Raw genomic sequence first — 20,672 nt, 5'->3', positions numbered from 1 at the left:
CTTAATTTTCTTTTTTGTATTGATATTAAATGATGTTATTGCAGAGTCCAGAATTGACCGATGCTGGATTGTACAAATGTAACGTTGCAAATGTTGCTGGTGAGAGTAACGCTAATCTGACGCTCAATATTGAACGTAAGTATTATTCAGTTTTATAATCTATTTTCTATCATTTATAACTTCCCATATTTTTGCATAGTTTTATTATAAGATCAGATGTCGAGTGCCTGTCTCTTGCTTGTTTATACTTACTGACTTCGAGCTTTGAAAGAAAGTTATAACAAGTAGCTTCATAATTACCTCATTCGGAGTTGCGAAAAAAAATGATACTGAAATTATTTACCACATTTGGCGAAGTTTGTCTTTAATCTGACTTTCTCAAAATTAAGTTAACTGCATCAAGCTATTTTTATTATTATTACTTTTTTTCTCTTTTTCTTATTATTAAGTCAAGGAGCCATGCGAAGGTTGCCAAATTTATTAACTTAGTCAAGCTATTTTTATTATTACTCTTTTTCTTTTCTTATTGTTAAGTCAAGAAACCATGCGAAAGTGGTTTAATTTAATAACTTAGTCAAGCTATTTATATTATTATTCTTTTTCTTCTTATTATTTTTAAGACAAGGAACCACGCGAAAGTTGCCTAATTTAATAACTTAGTCAAACTATTTTTATTATTATTATTATTTTTCTTCTTCAGTCAAGGAACCACACGAAGTTGCCTAATTTAATAACTCAGTCAAGCTATTTTTATTATCATTACTCTTCTTATAATTATTATCATTGTTAACTTGTCAAGGAACCATGTGAAAATGATGTAATTTAATAGGTTTAATAGGTAATTTAACTGGTTCAGCGTTTTAGAGAGAAAAAAAAATATTTTTAAATTTTAATAAAAATGTAATTATTTAGATCTTAATATAAGTAAAAATATTTTTAAATCCTAAAAATTGTCTATTTTCTTAGCAAAAAAACTAGTGTTTCATAAAATTAAGTTTTTTTTTCTGGCATATAAATAACTTAATCTAAAAACTAGTTCATCAAATAACGCTTTTTCTTCAAACTAGTATAATCCAATTTCTTATAAAAATGTACTAGCACGAGGAAAAAGCAATAGTTGCTGAAACCATGTTGTCGCAGAGAGGAAAAGTGTGAAGAGGGGGGAAATTGTGTTACTTTGAGACACCTATCTACGAAAAGTATAGATAGCCATAACGTTTGTTCTCTTTCAGTTGCTCCTGTGATACGGGAAAAGCCGAGGGTAATTCGTCGCGAGAAGGAGGAGAAAGTGATTATAGAATGCCACGTCAAATCGAATGCTCAACCTGAGTGTGTATGGTTCAAGGAGAACTCTATGGTTAAGCAGGACGCCAAGCATAAGATTGAAATAAGGAAGGTCGAAAAAGGCGAATACGCTGTGAAGCTGGAGATTGACAAGCCATCTATTTTGGATAAAGGTCTGTATAAGTTGCAGGCCAAGAACGAGAAGGGCGTCATAGCCTCCGAAGCAATCAAAGTTTCTTTGGAAGGTGAGTGTTTGTACATATTCTATGAATTTTTTTTAAAATTTCATTTATACATTTTAATAAATTTAAGATGACTTTTCTTAAGTTATTTTTATTTGTTTGGAATAAATAATGAAATATAACTACGAGTGTTTTTATTTCTTAAGACTTCCAGATTCGTTTATTTTACTAATACATCATTGGCATACTTCATTGGGAAAAGTTATAATTTATTACAATAATCGAGTTTTATCTTTTCAATGAAATTGCATGCAATTTTGTGATTATTTATTATTTAAATTACAATTCCTGATTTCACGTTTAATCATAATTATTTGCAATCGTAAATCATTGTTATTTATAATCATCATTTAATGATAGTTGTAATTGTGATTACAATTATAATGGTAATTGAGGTTTTTTATCATAATTAAAATCAAAATCGTTAGTAGTTGTAATAATCGTTACAAGTAATGAGCTACTTGTAAGCAAAAAATTATACCAAACTCTTTATGACAGGTTACAAATTTTTAAAACATGGTCATTCAAGCATTTATGGTTCTTTTTGTAAATATAAATATTTTTTTCTAATTAGATGAAACCAAGGAAGAAGAGGAGGAAAAAAAGAAGGATACGAAAAAGATAGAAGAAAAGAAAGAGGAGAAGAAAACAGCCGAAAAGAAAACGCTGGAGAAAAAAGAAGAACAAAAAGAAGTTGTCAAAAAAGTCACAGATAAGAAGGAAGAACAAGTAACAAAGAAAACTGTAGAGAGAAAAGACCAGGAAGAAATAAGAAAAACAACTGAGAAAAAAGAAGGAAAAGAAATTTCTAAAGTGCAAGAAAAGAAAGAAGAACAGGTTAAGACAACATTTGATAAAAAAGAAGAACAAAAGGAAATTAAGAAAACATTCGATAAGAGAGAAGAATCCAGTGAAGTAAGGAAGACATTAGACAAAAAAGAAGAACAAAGAGAAGTGAGAAAGACTACAGAGAAAAAAGAAGAGCAGAAAGAGTTAAGAAAAACGGTTGATAAAAAAGAAGAACAAAAAGAATTAGTCACCAAAAAGCAGTTGGAATCGAAAGACGAAAGAAGAGATAGTCTTCAAAAGAAGGATGATGTATCTAAGAGACAAATTGGAACGAAACAGGAAGAAATTAAAAAACAGGAAGAAATTAAAAAACAGGAACAAATTAAGAAACAGGAAGAAATTAAGAAACAGGAAGAAACTAAGACGCAAGCTGCTAAGAAGGAATTGCAAAAGAAAGAAGTAAGTGAAAAAACTTCAAGACTTGACCAAAAGGAGGCAACAAAACCAGAGTCTAAGCCTGCAGAAGAGCCTAAAACCTTTGGCTTAAAGAAACCTCTTTCTAAAACTGAAACTGAAAAAACTGAAGAACCAGGCAAAGCGCCAGCAAAAAGGACTTTTAAAAAGCCAGCTCCTGGAGAAGCACCTAAGGAAGAATTAGGAAAAATTGTTTTGAAGTAAGCATTGACACCTATATTCTGTTTCAAAAAAGTTCAGGGAATATATATATGGTTGTTGACTTAAACCGTTGAATGTTGACAATCATATAGTAGCTTTGGTAAATCTCCGAAATATATACTTGGTCTAATTAAGTGTCACGATTTGAGATACATTTGCCCGGTATGCCCTACATCATTTTTGAAGGTTCAGTGCAACTGCCCAGTATGCATTTCACCGGCACTCCGAATACTTTAGTTTCTCCTAATCTGTCTTCAGCAGATATTAAAATAGCCAATAAATATTATAATAATCAACGAATAAATTAATACCAAATCAGATATGACAAATATTTCAGACATTCACCAGAATGACTATGTGATTGCTGACATTCACTGGTGAAAGTAGACATTTTCCTGCTTTCGGTCATTCACAATAACATATATATTGCAAAAAGATTATAATTTTACTATAAATCAAATAATTCATTAAGTCAAAAAATTAAATAAATTATATCATATAAGTTACATCATATTTTTATTTCGCTTCATATTTCACTTTTGACCCTGAAAATAAGGAATATTGTAACCGTAATGTTAAAAATTTGGTCCCAATAGTTTAGTCAAGCGTAGTCAATAATCTAGTCTCTTTAATCTTAATTCAAGTTTTGGAACTTTGTTCACATATTACGCCTACTAAAACATTTTTGTCTATAATTTTAAACCTAGATTTTAAAAGTAATTTAATATGAAAATATTGTTTTTCGAATGATCTTTTTATTAGCAATTTCTTAGTTGACAAAAATCTAAAATATGTCAAATTTCCAGCTGTTAGGTACATAAATTATGTATAATAGGTAGTACTAATTAATGATAAATAATTAGGTAGGTATTTTCTTAAATAAAAACTTTATTGCACGAGAAAATTTTACGAGAAATGAACTTGTGAAAATTTTATTAATTTTAAACGTTTTCCGTCCTGCGAAAGAATAAATACTTTCGAAAGTAATGCATCAAAGTACAACGTCTAACATTTTTCAGGTACAGAAGATAGAATAAAAAAAACGAGAAACTTTTATCAAATAATTTAATTCATCTCAAATTACCTTTTTTTTCAAGCTTTGCAAAAATTAAAATATAGCTAAAATTTTTCTTATAGAAAACATATTTATGCTTTCCTTCAGTTTAGTAGAAAACAGTGTTAATTATGAGTAAATTAAGTTATATAAACAGTTTTTATATTTAATTAAATTACGTTTTTAGTTTTTGTGATACAATAATAGGAATGTATGCAAATACAATATACGAAAAATAAGTTTTTAAATTATTTGTTTCGTGAAATTTTGAACTCTGTTTTTACTAGAAATACCAAAAATTGGTCAATTCTGGAGTTAAAGACTAGTTGTTCCTTTAATTTGTATGGTGTTAAAAATATGGGAAAAGGTACTACAAACAGACAATGCTTTGAGAACCGGTTTTATGCATAATTTGCTCATTTTTTAAAAGGTCTTTTGTTTACCAATTAATTAATTTTACCTCTGTTCATTGTAAGAAATAAAGAGAATTTGCAGACTTGGTCGATTATCTCTAAATCTACTGAACCAATTTTAATGAAATTTGATCTGTACATACACATTGATGCAATACAAAACAAATAACCATTCAACAATTATAATGCACAAGCATGATCGTGCGTTAACAGTCGTCAGAGTCGGAGCGTATGAAACAGAGGTTGCAGAATAAAAAAAAAAAAAATGGGTTAATAGGATGTATGGTCCCCTTTACCAATATACAGGCCTTGCAGCGAGATTTCATTCTTGAAATAAAACAGCTTATCATTTCCTGTGGCAATTGGCCTCAATTGTCATACATTCCAACTCCAATAAGTGTTATGCACGATCATGCGAGTGTTTTACAATTGTTGAATGGTTATTTGTTTTGTATTGTATCAATGTGTATGTACAGATCAAATTTCATTAAAATCGGTCCAGTAGTTTTAGAGATAATCAACCAAGTCTGCAAATTCTCTCAACTTCTTGCACCAGTGCTCATTTTCTTTTCTCAATTTTCAAAACTCATTTTCTTATGTACCTTTAAATAATTTTAAAATGGCGCTTTTTTATTTCGTTATTTGATTGTGCAAAGTGTTTAATACCTGAACAAAATAATTCTTGTGAAAAGTGCTCTCATAATGTTTATTGTTTACATTATTAAATGCTTTGACTTTTATTTTCGAAGGAAACGAGTGGGAGAGCCTCCAAAAATCACGAAACCTTTAGAAGCGAAGGTAAGTGGTCGCAGAATCAGTTTCGTATTTATATCAAAATTTACAAGAATGATTTAACTGAAATTTATCCGCAGGTTGTTGATATTGGAAAATCAGCTGAATTTGTGTGTGAAGTTGAATCAAAAGAAAGAGCCAGCGTGACGTGGTACAAGTAAGTTAAATTTGGCATTGCTCTCTATGATAAGATATTTAACGATCACGAAGGCAAATTTCACATTTGATATATATGTATAACGATCACAAAAACAAAAGCAAATTAGGCATACAAAACTGATATCCAATTTAGAATGTAGCAGAACACTTTAAATTCAAAGCTGTAGATTTAAAAAAAAAGCAGTAATTGCAATTTTTGGAGTTTTTTTTTTCTTTTCAAAAATATTGTGTGTGTAATAATTGGGTACTTGCACTTCAAGAACATCACAATACCACACGTGACCTATGACGTCAGAGCCAGCTGATCGTTTATAAGCAAAATGGCGTGTTAAAGTTGAGCTAAGTTTCTTCACATATGTTAAAACGTTAATTAATTAACGTGAAGTAAACAAAATTCAGAGCCGTATCGTGCATCAAAATTGTCTAAATATAATTCTTTTTTATTCTACTCCTTTTACTTAACTTAGATTTATTATTCGTTCATGTATTTTATTGTAAAAGTGAAATATTTTTGCTTTATGTACCTGGCAACTTCGATACATAATTAGTTTGGTTATATTCAACGTGGTTTCGTGTCTGTCTTTGTGTTAAGTAAGAAATATGTAGTGAAAGAATTGAAATCTTTGTGAAAGAATATAGAATGAGTCATTTAAGAGAATTGATACTTGACGGGTTTGGCTTACTCGAAATAGAGTGGAAAAAAAGGAGTTGCTAATGTAAGCAAATGCCATGTTTCAACAACCAATCAGGATCGAGATATTCACACTACGTCACTTGAAGGTATAAAATTAAACTATAAAAAATGTTCTTCCCTTTATATTTTAGCCAAGAATGTACGTGTGTTTATAATTTGAATTATCACAAACTATGACTTGAAAAACAATTTAACTGAAAAAAATCAATTATAAAGATTTTAACTTAACAACAATAGCTACTTCAGAAACGTTGAAATAAGGAAATCATGTATGTATGGTCAATGGCTCAATGACGAATTTGTCAGTTTTAATAATCATCTAACCAAATGTCGTCAAACACGAGGTGATCGAGCCGTGTATCCAATGGCACCCCATATCATTACTGCAAGTGATTAACCAGTATGATGATGTCGTATGCAAGCTGCCTATACGCGTTCTCCACGATGTCGCCAAGCATGGATGCGACCATCGTGATGCTGTGTACAGAACTTGGATTCGTCTGAAAATACGATGTCGTGCCATTCCTGCTTCCAGGTTCGTCGTTGATCACACCATTGAAGGCGCTCCTGTCTGCTATACAGAGTCAAGGGTAGCCGAAGCCATGGTCACCGTGCTGACAGTCCATGCTGCTGCAAACGTCACCGAACTGTTCGTGCAGACACATATTGTCTTGCAAATGACCCCGTTGGTTGAATCAGGATTCGTGACGTAGCTGTACGATCCTGTAAGGCCATGTGGATAGCATGTCTATCTTCTCGGCTGTTAGTGGTGGAGGGCCGCTGAGATCCTGCAAGGCGTTCCATATGACTGTCATGAATCAACCGATTCCATATTCTGCTCATGGGGCAGTCATGGGATCTTAGCCAACGCGAGCAGAAATATTTCGGAATGATAAACCGCAATCCCGGTAAGGTCGCGATTCGACCTCGATCAAACTCAGACACGTGCTGGTAGGCATTTCTCCTTCTTACACGAGGCATAACAAAAACTTTTTTTACCCAAGTACAACGCTCAAATTCAATTTCTGTATAAGAAACTTAGTCAAATCTCTTCTTTTATACACATTGTAGGTGCCGCTGCCGTCGCCAAATTGCATGAATGCGCTGATAAGCTAATCATTTGCATACAACAACATGTTTTATCCGTCCTTCAAATTTCACGTTCGTCGTGTGTTGCCTTCTTGGTGCAGCAGTTTTAATGGCCCGTAGTGTATTTGTTCTTTGGCTGTCACTTGGTTAACAATTAACCTCGCAACGTCACGAAATAAAAAGCTGACTAGTTGTCCATCGGTAGTGTGAAGAGGATCGAGCCCCTTAGTATACTTAGCATAATCCGTTCCATAATACACTTATAATCTACAGTATATGATTCGTAGTATAATCCACAGGCGCCACTTCTATAAATATTGCTCAAATTCATACTCAAACGAAAAAAAGTTTCTCTTTAAAAATCTTGTTGCATATGCTGAAAGTAGAATATCGTGAACATTCTAGTGTTTAAATTCATTAATAAAAAAACAATGTATTTTCTGTTTTTAGGAATAAGCACGTTATTGATGAGCCGATGTCATATAAAATGAATTTCGACGGTAAGAAGGCGTCCATTTTTATGCAGAGAACCACAGCTTCATTCAACGGCGTCTACTGTTGCGAAGTCTCCAACTCGTTCGGAAAAGTGGAGACAGAAGCAACCCTATTCATTAAAGGTGATTTTATTTTTAAGACTTTTGTTAGATTCAAAATTGTCCGAAACAGGAATTGACTTTAAAAAAAAATTTTTTTTTATATAACTTGTTAGTTAAAAAAATAATGAGTCATCAATATTTTTCTCTTGATAAGTTCTTAGTATTATGTCATGTTTCAGTAAAATATCTGTTAAAAATGAAACTTAAACGAGTAAAATTTTAACTAAAAGAGTAAATTATTGATAATTTTATCAAAAATTGGACTGGACAAAGATTCTTTTTATTATTATTTTTTTATTAACATATTTCGTATTACTTAAATATTTTTAACTTAGTAAACTAAAAAGTGTACTTTTATTAAGTTTTAATTAACACAACGGAATCTTGCCATCTTTGTGACGGAATTTCGATGTATGTATGTTAGAGTCAAAGGAATTTGTAGTCACGCATTAAAATACTTTCCGACTAGCTAGAACACTCAAATCCCCGGATGGAAGCTCCGTGATCAGTGTCAATGCTGGATTCAACCCTTTTGCCGATCGTTTCCTGCAGAATTCATAGCGATGCAAAGAATTTAGGGTCGTCCAAAATTTTCTAACCTGATTAAAACTAGCAAGAGCTCTCAAAATTCAACTGAAGCTCTATGCTAATTGCAATATTATTTGCAATAATTTCACGAATGGTGCAATCAGCATCGTGAAATTATGAGTGAAAGAAATTTAACACCTGTTATTTCCGACCATTTTCTACTTTGTTAGATTTCTCGGATTATAAAGGTACCTTGACGACAATCCAAGTTTCACCCATTTTCTGATCACTACAATCAGAATTTATCACCATATTATTGCAAAGTTAATTGATCACTGGTAAAATTTTCAACCATTTTCCGAACAAAAAGTGTTTGAACCTCCACTAGAGCTCCAAGCCTGATGATAAAATAAACAGATAATTATTTCCTGTCAATTTTTCCACAAGCAGAATTTATCACAGTATTATTACTTTATGAAGTTTATTATCAATCAAAGTTTCAATTACTGTCCGATTAGCTAGAGTGCCTTTATTATAAATTGAGCTCTATACTGAATGGTATCTCAAGTTTCAATCATTTTCTGATCATTACTTGCAGATTTTATAGCAATAATTTTACCTCTCAATTGAATTTCCAAATATTGACTAGTTAGTCGAAAAGTGACTTACACTGCGTCTGTGTGTTCTGTCTGGCAGTTGCTGTCTAACCCTTCAGTAAAACATCTAGTTTGTTGAGTAATCGTCGTCTAACTCTTTAGAAGAATAAGTACAGGGCACGAAATAAAGAACGAACTACCCTTAATAACTCCTAAAAACTAGATTGTTTAACATACAAAATATGTAGCACGCAAAATGTGTAACATACAAAATGTGTTTTGTAGTTCCAAAAAATGTGCAAATTATGTTTTGATCTTCACAACTATACAGAAATATAATCAATAAATATATCGAATTTTAATAAAACATTAACGATATGGAAATTAGAGGTAAAAGTTCAACAATATGCTTGCTATGAAAATTAAAAAATAAAATAAATTTATGTTTTTATTTTTATTTTAATTTTTTAGAACCGGGTATGAAAATGCCGGACCTGAAAGACTTAGAAGTTCGTAAAATTGCTCCTCTAGAGCCAGTAGTAAGTAGAATTTTTAACATCTAAAGTAATTTCCTTTCATTTTTATTCATTCGCAGCTCATATTGATAAGATGACTGTAAGTCTCAAGGTTTTTAAATTTGAATGGTATATAGTTTATACTATGTTAAAAGTGATTGATGTAATAATAGCATTTAGTTCAAAAAATAATTTATAGACACTGAATAGGATTTCATTATCCAATGCGTACGAGGGTTGCTATTTATATTTCAGGCCTTGTCAACAGTAAGTGTTGCTAGGCAACCGCAGACGATTTTAATCGAAAGTTTGATATTTTTAAACATAAATTCAGCAGACGATTTACCATTATAGCTTCATTTGTGTTGTTGACAGTAAATTGAAAAGTTCTTCTCTTTCAAAAAATGGAATTGAATCGTGAACATTTTCGTGCCATTATTTTTCATAACTTTCGACGTGGATTGTCAAGACAAGAGTGCTTCGATGAACTTAATTCTTTATTCAGCGATAAAGCGCCATCCTACAGCACTGTAAAAAATTGGTATAACGAATTTAATCGTGGTCGATGTTCGATCCAGGACGAATCCCGTGCAGGTCGTCCAAAATCCGTTGTTGTGCCAGAAAAGATCGATGCTGTGCGTGAACTGATAAAGCAAGATCGTCATGTGACATACCGTGAGATAGAGGCGTCTTTGGACATTAGTATGACTAGCATCAATAAAATATTGCATGAACATTTGAGCGTAAAAAAAATTTGTTCGCGTTGGATCCCGCATAATCTGACAAACGCTCAAAAAAAGGCTCGTGTCGATTGGTGCAAGGAAATGTTGGAAAAATACGTTCAAGGTACATCAAAGGCTGTGTATAACATCTACACAGGTGACGAATCATGGATCTATGCATATGAGCCGGAAACAAAACAGCAATCAACTGTATGGGTCTTCCAAGACGAGGCAAAACCAACAAAAGTTGTTCGAGGAAGAAGCACATCGAAACAAATGATTGCCTGTTTCTTCGGCATTAACGGTCATGTGGCAACAGTGGCGTTAGAGCAACGCAGGACGGTCAATTCTGAATGGTACACGACCATTTGTTTGCCAGAAGTCATCGGAGAAATTCGAAAAAAGCAGAAGAACAGGCGAATCATTCTTCATCATGACAATGCGAGCTCTCACACATCGACTCAAACAAAGGCATTTCTGACGGAGCGAAAGATCGAACTGATGGGTCATCCGCCGTACAGCCCTGATTTGGCACCCAATGACTTCTTCTTATTCCCACACATCAAAAATAAATTACGTGGACAACGATTTTCGACCCCCGAAGAAGCGGTTGATGCATTCAAAACGCATGTTTTGGAGTTACCTCTATCGGACTGGAAAAAGTGCTTTGAAAATTGTTTCAAACGCATGCAAAAGTGTATTGATCATCATGGAGAATATTTTGAAAAGCAATAAAACCAATTTCGATCCTACATGTTTGTTTTTTCATTATTAGGCCAGAAATATAAATAGCAACCCTCGTACATCCAAATATTTTCCATAAGTAATTTTGGAAATATAATAAATTGATATTGTGGGATAAATAAATACAACCGAAATCCACGATTTTATTACATTTTACAGTTTTAGGTCACACACGAACTCGAGAATTTAAGGAAGAAAAGTTTTCCAAAATTTTGAACTCTGTTCTTTATTGCAATATCTATAAATTATTTAATTGGTGTATCATAAATTGAAAGAGTAAGAAGGCAAAATTTTTCTTGCTTTCATTTTCGTAGATAAATTCTAGGTAAATGAACTACAATTAAAGTTTTAAGAAAAGAATTTTCCTCATTTTCGTATTTCGTACTTCTACCCGAGGTAGATACTCTGTAATAGAAAATTATAGCTGTAGATTTTGAAGAGGAAAAGTTTTCTGAACTTTTCATTCATTTATTTTAGTTAGCAGATGCCGTTGAATTATACCATCAATTAAAAATTTTAAAAAAAAACTTGTCTCTTTGCTATATTTTGGACTTTAATAAGAGTAGGAAGTGGCCCGGTGACTGAGCATGTACTATAGCCAAGCATGCTTCGCAATCACGTGCTACAGATCCTGGGTTCAAATCTCAGGGTTGGCCTTTCATCCCTTCGGTGCGTCGATAGCATGCTAGGGGACTAAACATTAGGGGTTCCACGTTTGCCTGTCCACCAAACGAGAATATCTGCCCCATGGTCAAGAAAACTGAGATGGGCTCAGTAGGTCTTGGCACCCTATGGGGTGCCGTGCCACTGAGTTTAGTTTAGGCCGAAACTACATAACTAAGCCAACATAGATTGAGAACTATAAGAAGAAAATGTTTCGAACTTTCATTATAGTAGGCATGAACTATACATAACAGATGTCGCAATTTAAGACATTAATTTAAAATTTGAAATTTATTTTTCAGCCCGTCATTGAGTACGATCAGGCACCCGAAAGGAAAAAGGCTGAAGTGAAGAAAGTTGTCAAAAAGAAAAAGAAAGTTCCTGGTAAAACAGATGCCCCTGAAGAGGAAGAATCCCCCGAGAAGGAAACGACACCACCAGTTCCAGAGATAACTGCAGACGACCAGGGCAAAAAAGGTGGAAGATCTCCAGTCACGATCGTCAAGGAAGCCACACCAGAACCTCCAGTTCGAAAGAACTCTTTGGAACCCCCTGCTCCCGGAAGCAGGAGAGGTTCTGGGAGCAGTCTTATGCCTTTTACGCCACCTGGTGGTGGCCGAAGAGGCTCTATCACATTTGTGGCAGATGAAGTAAGTTTTTCCCTATGAGCAATTTAATTCTGCGTTTAAACATATGTGAATCTTTGTGTTTTGAAAATGAGACGCTATTCATAATTGTGTACATGATAGCAAATGTTCTTTTAACTGAATAACAATGAATTCAAATAATATAAATAATGACATTTTAATTATAAAAAAAAAACTTTGGATTTAAGCATTTTTGAGCACCTGTCAGGGTGCGTAACGTTTTTAAAAATTCCTTATTTTCGTTTTTAAATGACCTTAAAGGTGCTTTTTTTCATTGGCTGTTTTCAAAAAGTGCTTAATTTTCTCTTTTCCGAAACAAAATATTTTATCTTCACCATGTCATGCTGCTAGTGATTAGTTCTTTGTCAAACACCAGTTATTGCCATGTTAAGATCTTTGAAAGTGTATTGCAAATTGTATTGACAGATTGACAAAAAAAAAGCATGCAATTATAAGTTTGAGTTCATTACCCATTTGTTTATTTATATTTCCAGAAAGGCCTATTAACAGATGATAAAGGACAAGTTCAAAAGTTACGACCTGGAGAAGTACTTGAAGTAAGACAAAAAAGAAAAACAAGTACCGACACGCGAAGAGCAAGGTATTTAACATTCTTAATAGAATTATTAACTTCTTATCCTAAAATGGTCTGTTTAAAATATTATCTTTAGCCTTCGATTAAGAATCTAATGTTTAAATATCAAATTATTAATATTTATTACGGTTTTATTTAAGCCTTCGCACACACAAGAAGGCAATTTCGAGGCAGAGCTTTACCGTTTCATTATTTAAGGAAAAGTATTCTCGATCATGGTTATTATTATAAATTACAGTTATTATAATAAATTATTCAATGAACATAAATCCTTTAGAAATAATTTTAATACTTAGTATAGTTGTTTAGAAATATAGCTGAGTTTTTTCACATAACTTTCAATTTTTATGGTTTTGTTGCATTTTGGATGAATTATCAAGATTATCTTAATTTTAATTCTACCGATGTTTCAAGAAAAAATAAATACTAAAATCAGTGGCACGACAGTCCATAGAGGAGCAAGGCTCACTGTGCCCATTTCAGTTTTCTTGACCTTGGGCTGTGTTGTGCATGACCTGTTAGGCGGTCAATCAAATGTGGAATCCCCAGTGTTTAGTTCCTAAGCATGCTTGGTGTTCATTTTATCAACCCACTGAAGGGCTGAGTCAACCTTGCCCGGTTCGAGGATCGAACTGGGGAGAACCTGTGGCGCGAGAGAGAGATCGAAACACTACCACTCAGCCACCGGGAGTAAGAAATAAACAGTTTTGGAAAAATGCACATACTACGAAGAAAAAAGAGCCATTCGATTGCAACAAAAATTACTATATTTGCATACTTGATTAATGGAGCCGCGATGGCTCAGCAGATAGAGAGTTCGCCTTCCAATGAGGAGAACCGGGTGAATATGCATCCGGCTTGCACCGACCACGGTGCTTACGTGAAATATCCTCATTGGTAGACGGATCATGGGTTAGAGTCCCTTTGCCGTCAGGCTAACCGTAGTGGTTTACCTCTCCACGTGACGAAAATGAGGGTTAGATCCATCAAAAAGTCTTCCACGAAGGCAAATTTCCCCCTATGCTTAATCCTGGAGTTCCTTTGTCTTCTGGAATGTGTTCGAAATGACAAGGCTATAGAGTTGAACATGAATGAGAAAACCCAAAAATTGGATCGACTTTTCAATGAGGGTAATAATTATAATAATTGATTAATGTATCACTATTTATTGCAAAATCATTGTCAGCCTTATAGTTTAAGTTTTCTGAATCTCTCTAAAATTTTCTGATCTTTATGTATTCAAATGAAATATTATTATTTTGGAAATATGTAAACATGCTTCATTTAAAGTATTGCGGAAAATTTTCTCCGCAGAAAAATAATTACTCTACTTCGTTACCGGGGATGGAATCCTTGCAGATATTTGTTCTAAAATGAATATCAGTATTTATTTTATAAATTAGGACAAAAAATAATACTGATTATAAAACAAATTATTTTGATAGCAACCAATTGCCACACTTGTAATCATTACAAATTTTGTAATGACTTTATTTTCGTCTGTTTTTCAGTGTTTCTGAAATGGAAGAACGTATTGACAAACCATCCACACCATTGAAACCCACTCCAGGTGACGAAGAATGCCCTCCCACAATAGTCGATTACCAAGAAAATGTCACAGCTGTTGAAGGTACGTTCGTCAATTTATTCGATGTAACCTGGGGTCTATTTAAAGGATCATTCACAAATTATTTTACCGTAAAAACAGGCCATTTGTAAATTTTACTGGATTCTTCATATATTATATAACCGTTGGAATAGGCCCTTCACAAATTCTTTTACCTGGAAAATGACTCTTCAGAAATTATTTTACTACGAAAAAAAACTCATCACCAGTTATTTTACTTAGAAAATGGACCCTTCAGAAATTATTTTACTATGAAAAAAAAACTCATTACTTGTTATTTTACCTAGAAAATGGACCCTTCAGAAATTATTTTACTATGAAAAAACACTCATCACCTGTTATTTTACCTAGAAAATGGACCCTTCATTAATTTTTTTACAATGAAAAAAACACTCATCACTAGTTATTTTACTTAGAAAATGGATCCTTCAGAAATTATTTTACTAAGAAAAAAAACTAATCATTAGTTATTTCATCTTAAAAATGGACACTGCCGAAATTTTTTTACTACGAAAATAGACTCATTACAAATTATTTATTTTATCGTGAAACTGTCCTCTTTACAATATTTTATTAGTATTACAATTCTAAAATGACTCCCCCTATCACCGAAAACGGAATCGATGCATTTTAACGACAATCGTTTTCAAGTCTACCTGACTTATTTTATCGAATAAAAATGGATGATTTCAGTTGTATAAAAATATTAAGTTTTTTGCAATTCGAAAAAAATGGAAAGGAATGAATGGTTTCCATTTTTCTCAAAAAGATTCTTCTTCCCAATACTTAAATCCTTTAACACTCGAATGGTGCCTCTCGGGCACCACTCTAACCTATAAATAACCTAACACTCATGTGTTAATAATTTTACTGCTGAATATTGAGTTAACTCTTTATTTAATAGGTCCCTGCTTTTATATAGTACTTATGTAACTAATGAGTTTTGTCTAAAAAAATGTCTCAAATTTTAGTGGTTGCGTCTGTTTTTTTAACAGTTGAAAGAAGTTGGAGTGCAATGGATTAACAGTGCAACAGTTTCTGTGAATGATCGAAATCGGTGGTTTTTGACTTCCACCAGTGAATGTTGACAATCACATAGTCGCTTTGGTAAATGTCCGAAATATATACTGGGTTTAGTTAAGTGCGACTGCCCGGTATGCCCAACACTGTTGTTTTTTTATGCCCAGTATGCATTTTCCCGGTACTCCGAACACTGCTGTTTCTCCTAATCAGGGGTCTGTTTAGAAGAAATTTGGGTCCGTTAACGAACCCTTCACAAAATATCTTTTCATCAAAATGGACCCTTCACAAAATATTTTAACTTAAAAACGGACCCTTCACAAAATAATTTATCTATTTATCGGACCTTTCACAAATTTTATTATCTTCATTATTGTTTTGTTAATCGAATAAACCCTTCCCAAGAAGTGGAGGGGGGAGAAGACAGATGTAAGCGAACTACATTTTGTCCTCGGCAGACGCTGCTTCCTTTATTCGTCCGAAATGACTATTCTGCGTTCAGCAGTATAGGCTAAATACCAAATATTTGTTGCATCTCTAATTTAGTAGCAGCAATTGCTGTTTATCTTTTAAAATTTAATTTTTTAATTATAATTTTGCAGTGTTGAGCATAATCTTGTATATCTTTACAATTTAAAAACTCCTTGAAAAAGTTTTTTTGCATTAACAGGACCCTATTTGCACACATTCACAAAAGCGGACCCTGGTTGAAAGAATGTGACTTAACGTTTATTTTATATATTCACAAATTCCGAGTCATTTTTTCACAATTTTACGAAAACGGACCCTTCACAAAATGTCTGGACAGACCCCTGCTAATCTATCCTCAGCAGGTATTAAAATATCATTTCGGACATTCATCAAAGTGACTATGTTATGGTTGACATTTATCAGTGAAAGTCGACATTCTCTTGATTTCGACCCTTCACGGTAATGTGGTTTTGAATAATTTCCCTTTGAATACTTTACTGTATATGAGATAATACTATATATGAAATACTTTTAGTAAGAATGATAACATTTGTTTTATCTCTTTTTGTATAGGAGCCACGGCCTACTTGTGTATACAGGTGGAAGGTAACCCCCCTCCTGAGTTCAGATTCTACAAAGGTGAGTCTGAAATATTCGAAGGGGGTCGTTACAAAGTGGTGACAGATGGAGAGACCAATTCCGTCTATTTCTGCATCCGAAAGGCAAAGTCATCTGACGAGGGAAGATACAAGATTGTGGCTTACAACAAACTGGGTGAAGATAGCATTGAACAAAGCTTGTTTGTTTCAGGTATCTATTATACACACACATACCTTTCATGTCTGTCTAAATTAGTTCCAGTTTGAAACATTAATCTAATGGGTTGTTTCAGATGAGAGTGGAATGGATTTTAGAGCGATGTTGAAGAGGAGGTAAATATGAATTGTTTTTTGTCTAATTGTGAAAGAACAAGGGGGTTAAGCCCCTTATTCGCTGCCGCTCGCCAACCCCGATATCACTGTGTAATAATTTCTTGGCGGAAAACAGTTTTTCTACTAAAGTTAAAATTAATCACTTAACATATTATGTACTAAAAGGAATTCTGTTTCTTACATGTGTGCCTTAACTTCCCAAGTATTATTATTTATAAGTATTATAAATATTTAGATCTATGGGTGAACAGAAGTCATTTTTCTAAATAATCATTCTTTAAAATAACATTTATATTGTTATAACATTATGTTATTATAAAACAAATTTCACAACCGTCATTTAATAATTTCGCATTTAATAATTTAATAATTCCTATATTTTTGAAAGCAAATCGCTTTTTGCGATATGTAAAGATACAGGATTTTGATTAACCAAATTTATCCATCTTAATTGCGAAAATTTAGCGGAATTTATCAAATACTATGATTGCTTGCATCTCAGTGTGCATGAAGCTGATCGTAAAGCTCTAAATCATTTAACAGATCTCTTTAGCTGTCATTTATAACAGTATATTAGTGTTATTTGCACAAAATATATTAATTGTAAAACGGTTATACCACCTTTCCAAATAACTTTATCTTAATATGTAGCGCAGAAGTGTATAAAAATAATTTTAAAAAAATCTCTTAGTTTTAAACTCTTTCATTAAAAGCGTAGTAATAGCAGTGCAGGGAAGCAACTTTAAATTAGGGATACAAAAATATTTACAGAAAAGAAAAACCTTTATGTTGATGACAACCAAAACAAATTGAGAATGAGATCTAAATCTGAGCTATACTAAGGATAGAAAAAAAAGTTCTTTTTCTGCTTTGAATTTATCGATTTTTTCTACAGAGGATTTTATCCCCCAATCCAAATAACAGGGTAAAAAAATTTAATACTTTGTGAATTTATTTTTTTCTTACGAAAGAAAAGATGCTGTTCAGATGGCATTCTGTTGTTCGGTATTTTATCACTGCACTGTGCGTCATAAGACCATTGATCTTTGGCCAAAAGTCAAAAATTAAATTTTCAACTTATATATGTGTAGGCAGTTTTAATAGAGCCAAAATTTAGTATTCATAATCATTCCAAACATTATAATTTACTCTTTGGACCGACGAGAGTACAATCTAATGAAAAATATGTTAAAAGATTTTTTTTAATTGTAACTTTTAAATTTTTATTTCAGAAATATATATAGGAATTTCACTTTACTGTTACAGAGTTATTAGTCTGAAATTATAGTACAATTTTTCAATGTGTTGGATTAGTTAATACTCTTGACAAACTTATAATTAATATCTTGACATTTTACAATGTTTCAATGACTTTTGAAAATTAGTTCCTAAAAGTTCCACGACGAAATTAGCTAAACTTTTTTTTGTTGTCTTCTTTGATGTTTCTTCTTTCGAAAAAACCTGCCCCATTTTGCCCGTATTGCAAAGGTGGACTAAATATACCAAAAACAAAAATTATGNTTTTTTTTTTTTCATGTTTTCGCGTTATTTTGTAATTATTTCGCGTTATTTTGTAATATTACTTCGGAAATATAATTTGCTTTTCATTTTTAATATAAAATTACCAAAATTATTATATTTTCATTGCTATATTTAATTATTTAAACGTACTATATTATTTTTTTTACTTTTACTCGCCATATTTCAGCCTCCATTTTGTTTTTTGGGATATTTTTAGTGTATTTCAAAATTTTAACTATGAATTCACTTTACCTGCACATAAAAACCCTAAATAAAAACCACAAATTTTAAAACAAAGTTTATCGAAATACTAATTTTGGCCACGAAACCTTGGATGCTGGCCCACTGTACACTGCGAAATTTGATCCAAACTATATTTTTGTAAACGAGATGATGCACAACAATATTTTGCACGCGGAAAAATTCTGTATTAAAAGTTTTCACCAATATCCCTCAAATTACTTTTTTGGAGTTGCTAAATTCTTTTCCAATGAAAAATAATATTCGGAAGTAATGATCTTTTTGGAAGAATTCTTTTTCAGTCTTGAATTCAAAATTTCAATTCTAAGTTCTCTTTTGAATTCTAAATTTTTTTTTCAATGAAAAATAATATTGAAAATTAAAGTGCAAATATCCGAGAGGAATTTTTAGGACATTTTGAGAATTATTGTTACTTCAGAGAAACTTTTTTTAAAATTTTTTCTAGGCAATATGCAAAGTGGGGAAAAGGTGATGAAGATCCAGATTGGGGTGGTTTGAAGCCTGGTGAACAAGAAAGACGACCGTCCATTGGAAATCTCAAAGTAAACAAGTTTATTTATGTAAACAATAAAAGCAATATATATGTCACGGGCAATGTAAATAATTGGGCATTGTTTATAATGCCCGGGCAATTTAAAAAATGCCCAAAAGGATATGACAAAATGATAAATTATGTTGAAATTATTACATTACCCGGTCATTATGTATAATGCTAAAAGTCAAGTGGGCAATTTGTGTCACACACAGCCACAGGGTGTCTTGGGATATTCATCCACTTTTAGATGCACCTGGATAATTTTTTTCCCGCACATGCGCTGTATGAAGCAAATACTTCAATTACTCTTATCTGGCGCAGTTTTATTTATTTTTTTTTACTTTTAAAGCAATAATTTAGGTATCAGTTTAAAATTGATTCAATCGCTTTGTTTAATTTTTTTTAAATATTTAAGCTATAGCAAAAGTGGCCCTAGACCTAGTATATATTTCGGACATCTACCAAAGGTCTAGTCATACTAGGTCTGGTTAAGTGCCATTGCCCGGTATATCCCACACTGAAGTTTTTTCACCTATTTTATAGTTTTATTGAGCAGCCGACCCAATTCTGAGTTTGATTCTCAAGCTNGATTCAAACGCTTTGTTTAATTTTTTTTTAATATTTAAGCTATAGCAAAAGTGGCACTAGACCTAGTTTATATTTCGGACATTTACCAAAGGTCTAGTCATACTAGGTCTGGTTAAGTGCCATTGCCCGGTATATCCTACACTGGTGTTTTTTCACCTATTTTATAATTTTATTGAACAGTCGACCCAATTCTGAGTTTATGGTTCTCAAGCTACAACTCCGCTGCCTTGTCATTTTAAACCCAATCTAGAAGACAAGAAATATCTTGAATGAAGCATTGAGACTAACTAACCTTAGTGGAGAACCTTCGTGGCTGGTTGATGCGAATTCTGTTACCGGCTTGTACCGGTCACAGTGCTGACGAAAAATATCTTCAATGGTAAATTTATTATGGGTTAGAATTCCCTTTCTGTCGGGAGTTTTGATGGTTTTTCTTACCTTATAAAGCAAATGAGGATCATTTCAATCAAAAAGTTCTCCTCGAAGTCTAACTTGATCTAGAAGTTCCCTTGACCTGTGAGTTGGGTTCAAAATTACGAGGCTATGGAGTTGAACATTGATAGTCGTAAAATCAAATTTGAGTTTTTATGTTTGGATAAATGCTTTTGAAGAAATTACTTAGTGTTATTAATATCAATTCAGTTTTTTTAGACTTTTAAATTTTCGGAAAAGTGTCCGCATGTCTTAACCGCTTCTCTTATAAATTTTTTTGAAGAAAAAAAATGCAAAAACTCAACATATTTTTTTTTCATTAAGAAATACAAAAAACTAAAACAAAATAGAATATACAAAATTTAAGAGGAAATTTTAATTGTTTTATGGGTAAAAAATATTTCATTTACCATCATTTTACTATTCCAAATGATCTCGGGCAAATGAAAAAAAGTTAAATATTAGTCTTTGTATATGTACACATTTTC

At 32.5% G+C, this 20,672-nt stretch overlaps 1 protein-coding gene across 1 annotated transcript in view; it reads left to right on the top strand.

Annotated features, from left to right (window-relative positions):
* The window catches only part of LOC107453137 (projectin protein bent), a 236,219-nt gene that overhangs the window by 8,383 nt on the left and 207,164 nt on the right, over positions 1-20,672 (top strand). The window contains exons 7-19 of the mRNA XM_071185213.1: positions 45-135; positions 1,233-1,529; positions 2,101-2,989; positions 5,207-5,255; positions 5,330-5,406; positions 7,642-7,808; positions 9,383-9,450; positions 11,858-12,205; positions 12,697-12,803; positions 14,309-14,427; positions 16,489-16,725; positions 16,808-16,847; positions 19,075-19,171. Of these exons, the coding sequence (XP_071041314.1) occupies positions 45-135; positions 1,233-1,529; positions 2,101-2,989; positions 5,207-5,255; positions 5,330-5,406; positions 7,642-7,808; positions 9,383-9,450; positions 11,858-12,205; positions 12,697-12,803; positions 14,309-14,427; positions 16,489-16,725; positions 16,808-16,847; positions 19,075-19,171 (2,586 nt within the window). The remainder of the gene's footprint in view (positions 1-44; positions 136-1,232; positions 1,530-2,100; positions 2,990-5,206; positions 5,256-5,329; positions 5,407-7,641; positions 7,809-9,382; positions 9,451-11,857; positions 12,206-12,696; positions 12,804-14,308; positions 14,428-16,488; positions 16,726-16,807; positions 16,848-19,074; positions 19,172-20,672) is intronic.

The sequence above is a fragment of the Parasteatoda tepidariorum genome, chromosome 9 (genome assembly GCF_043381705.1).
Source record: "Parasteatoda tepidariorum isolate YZ-2023 chromosome 9, CAS_Ptep_4.0, whole genome shotgun sequence".
NCBI classification, from domain to species: domain Eukaryota; kingdom Metazoa; phylum Arthropoda; class Arachnida; order Araneae; family Theridiidae; genus Parasteatoda; species Parasteatoda tepidariorum.
Note: the sequence above shows the minus strand (reverse complement) of the source record. Positions and strands in the feature narration are given on the sequence as shown.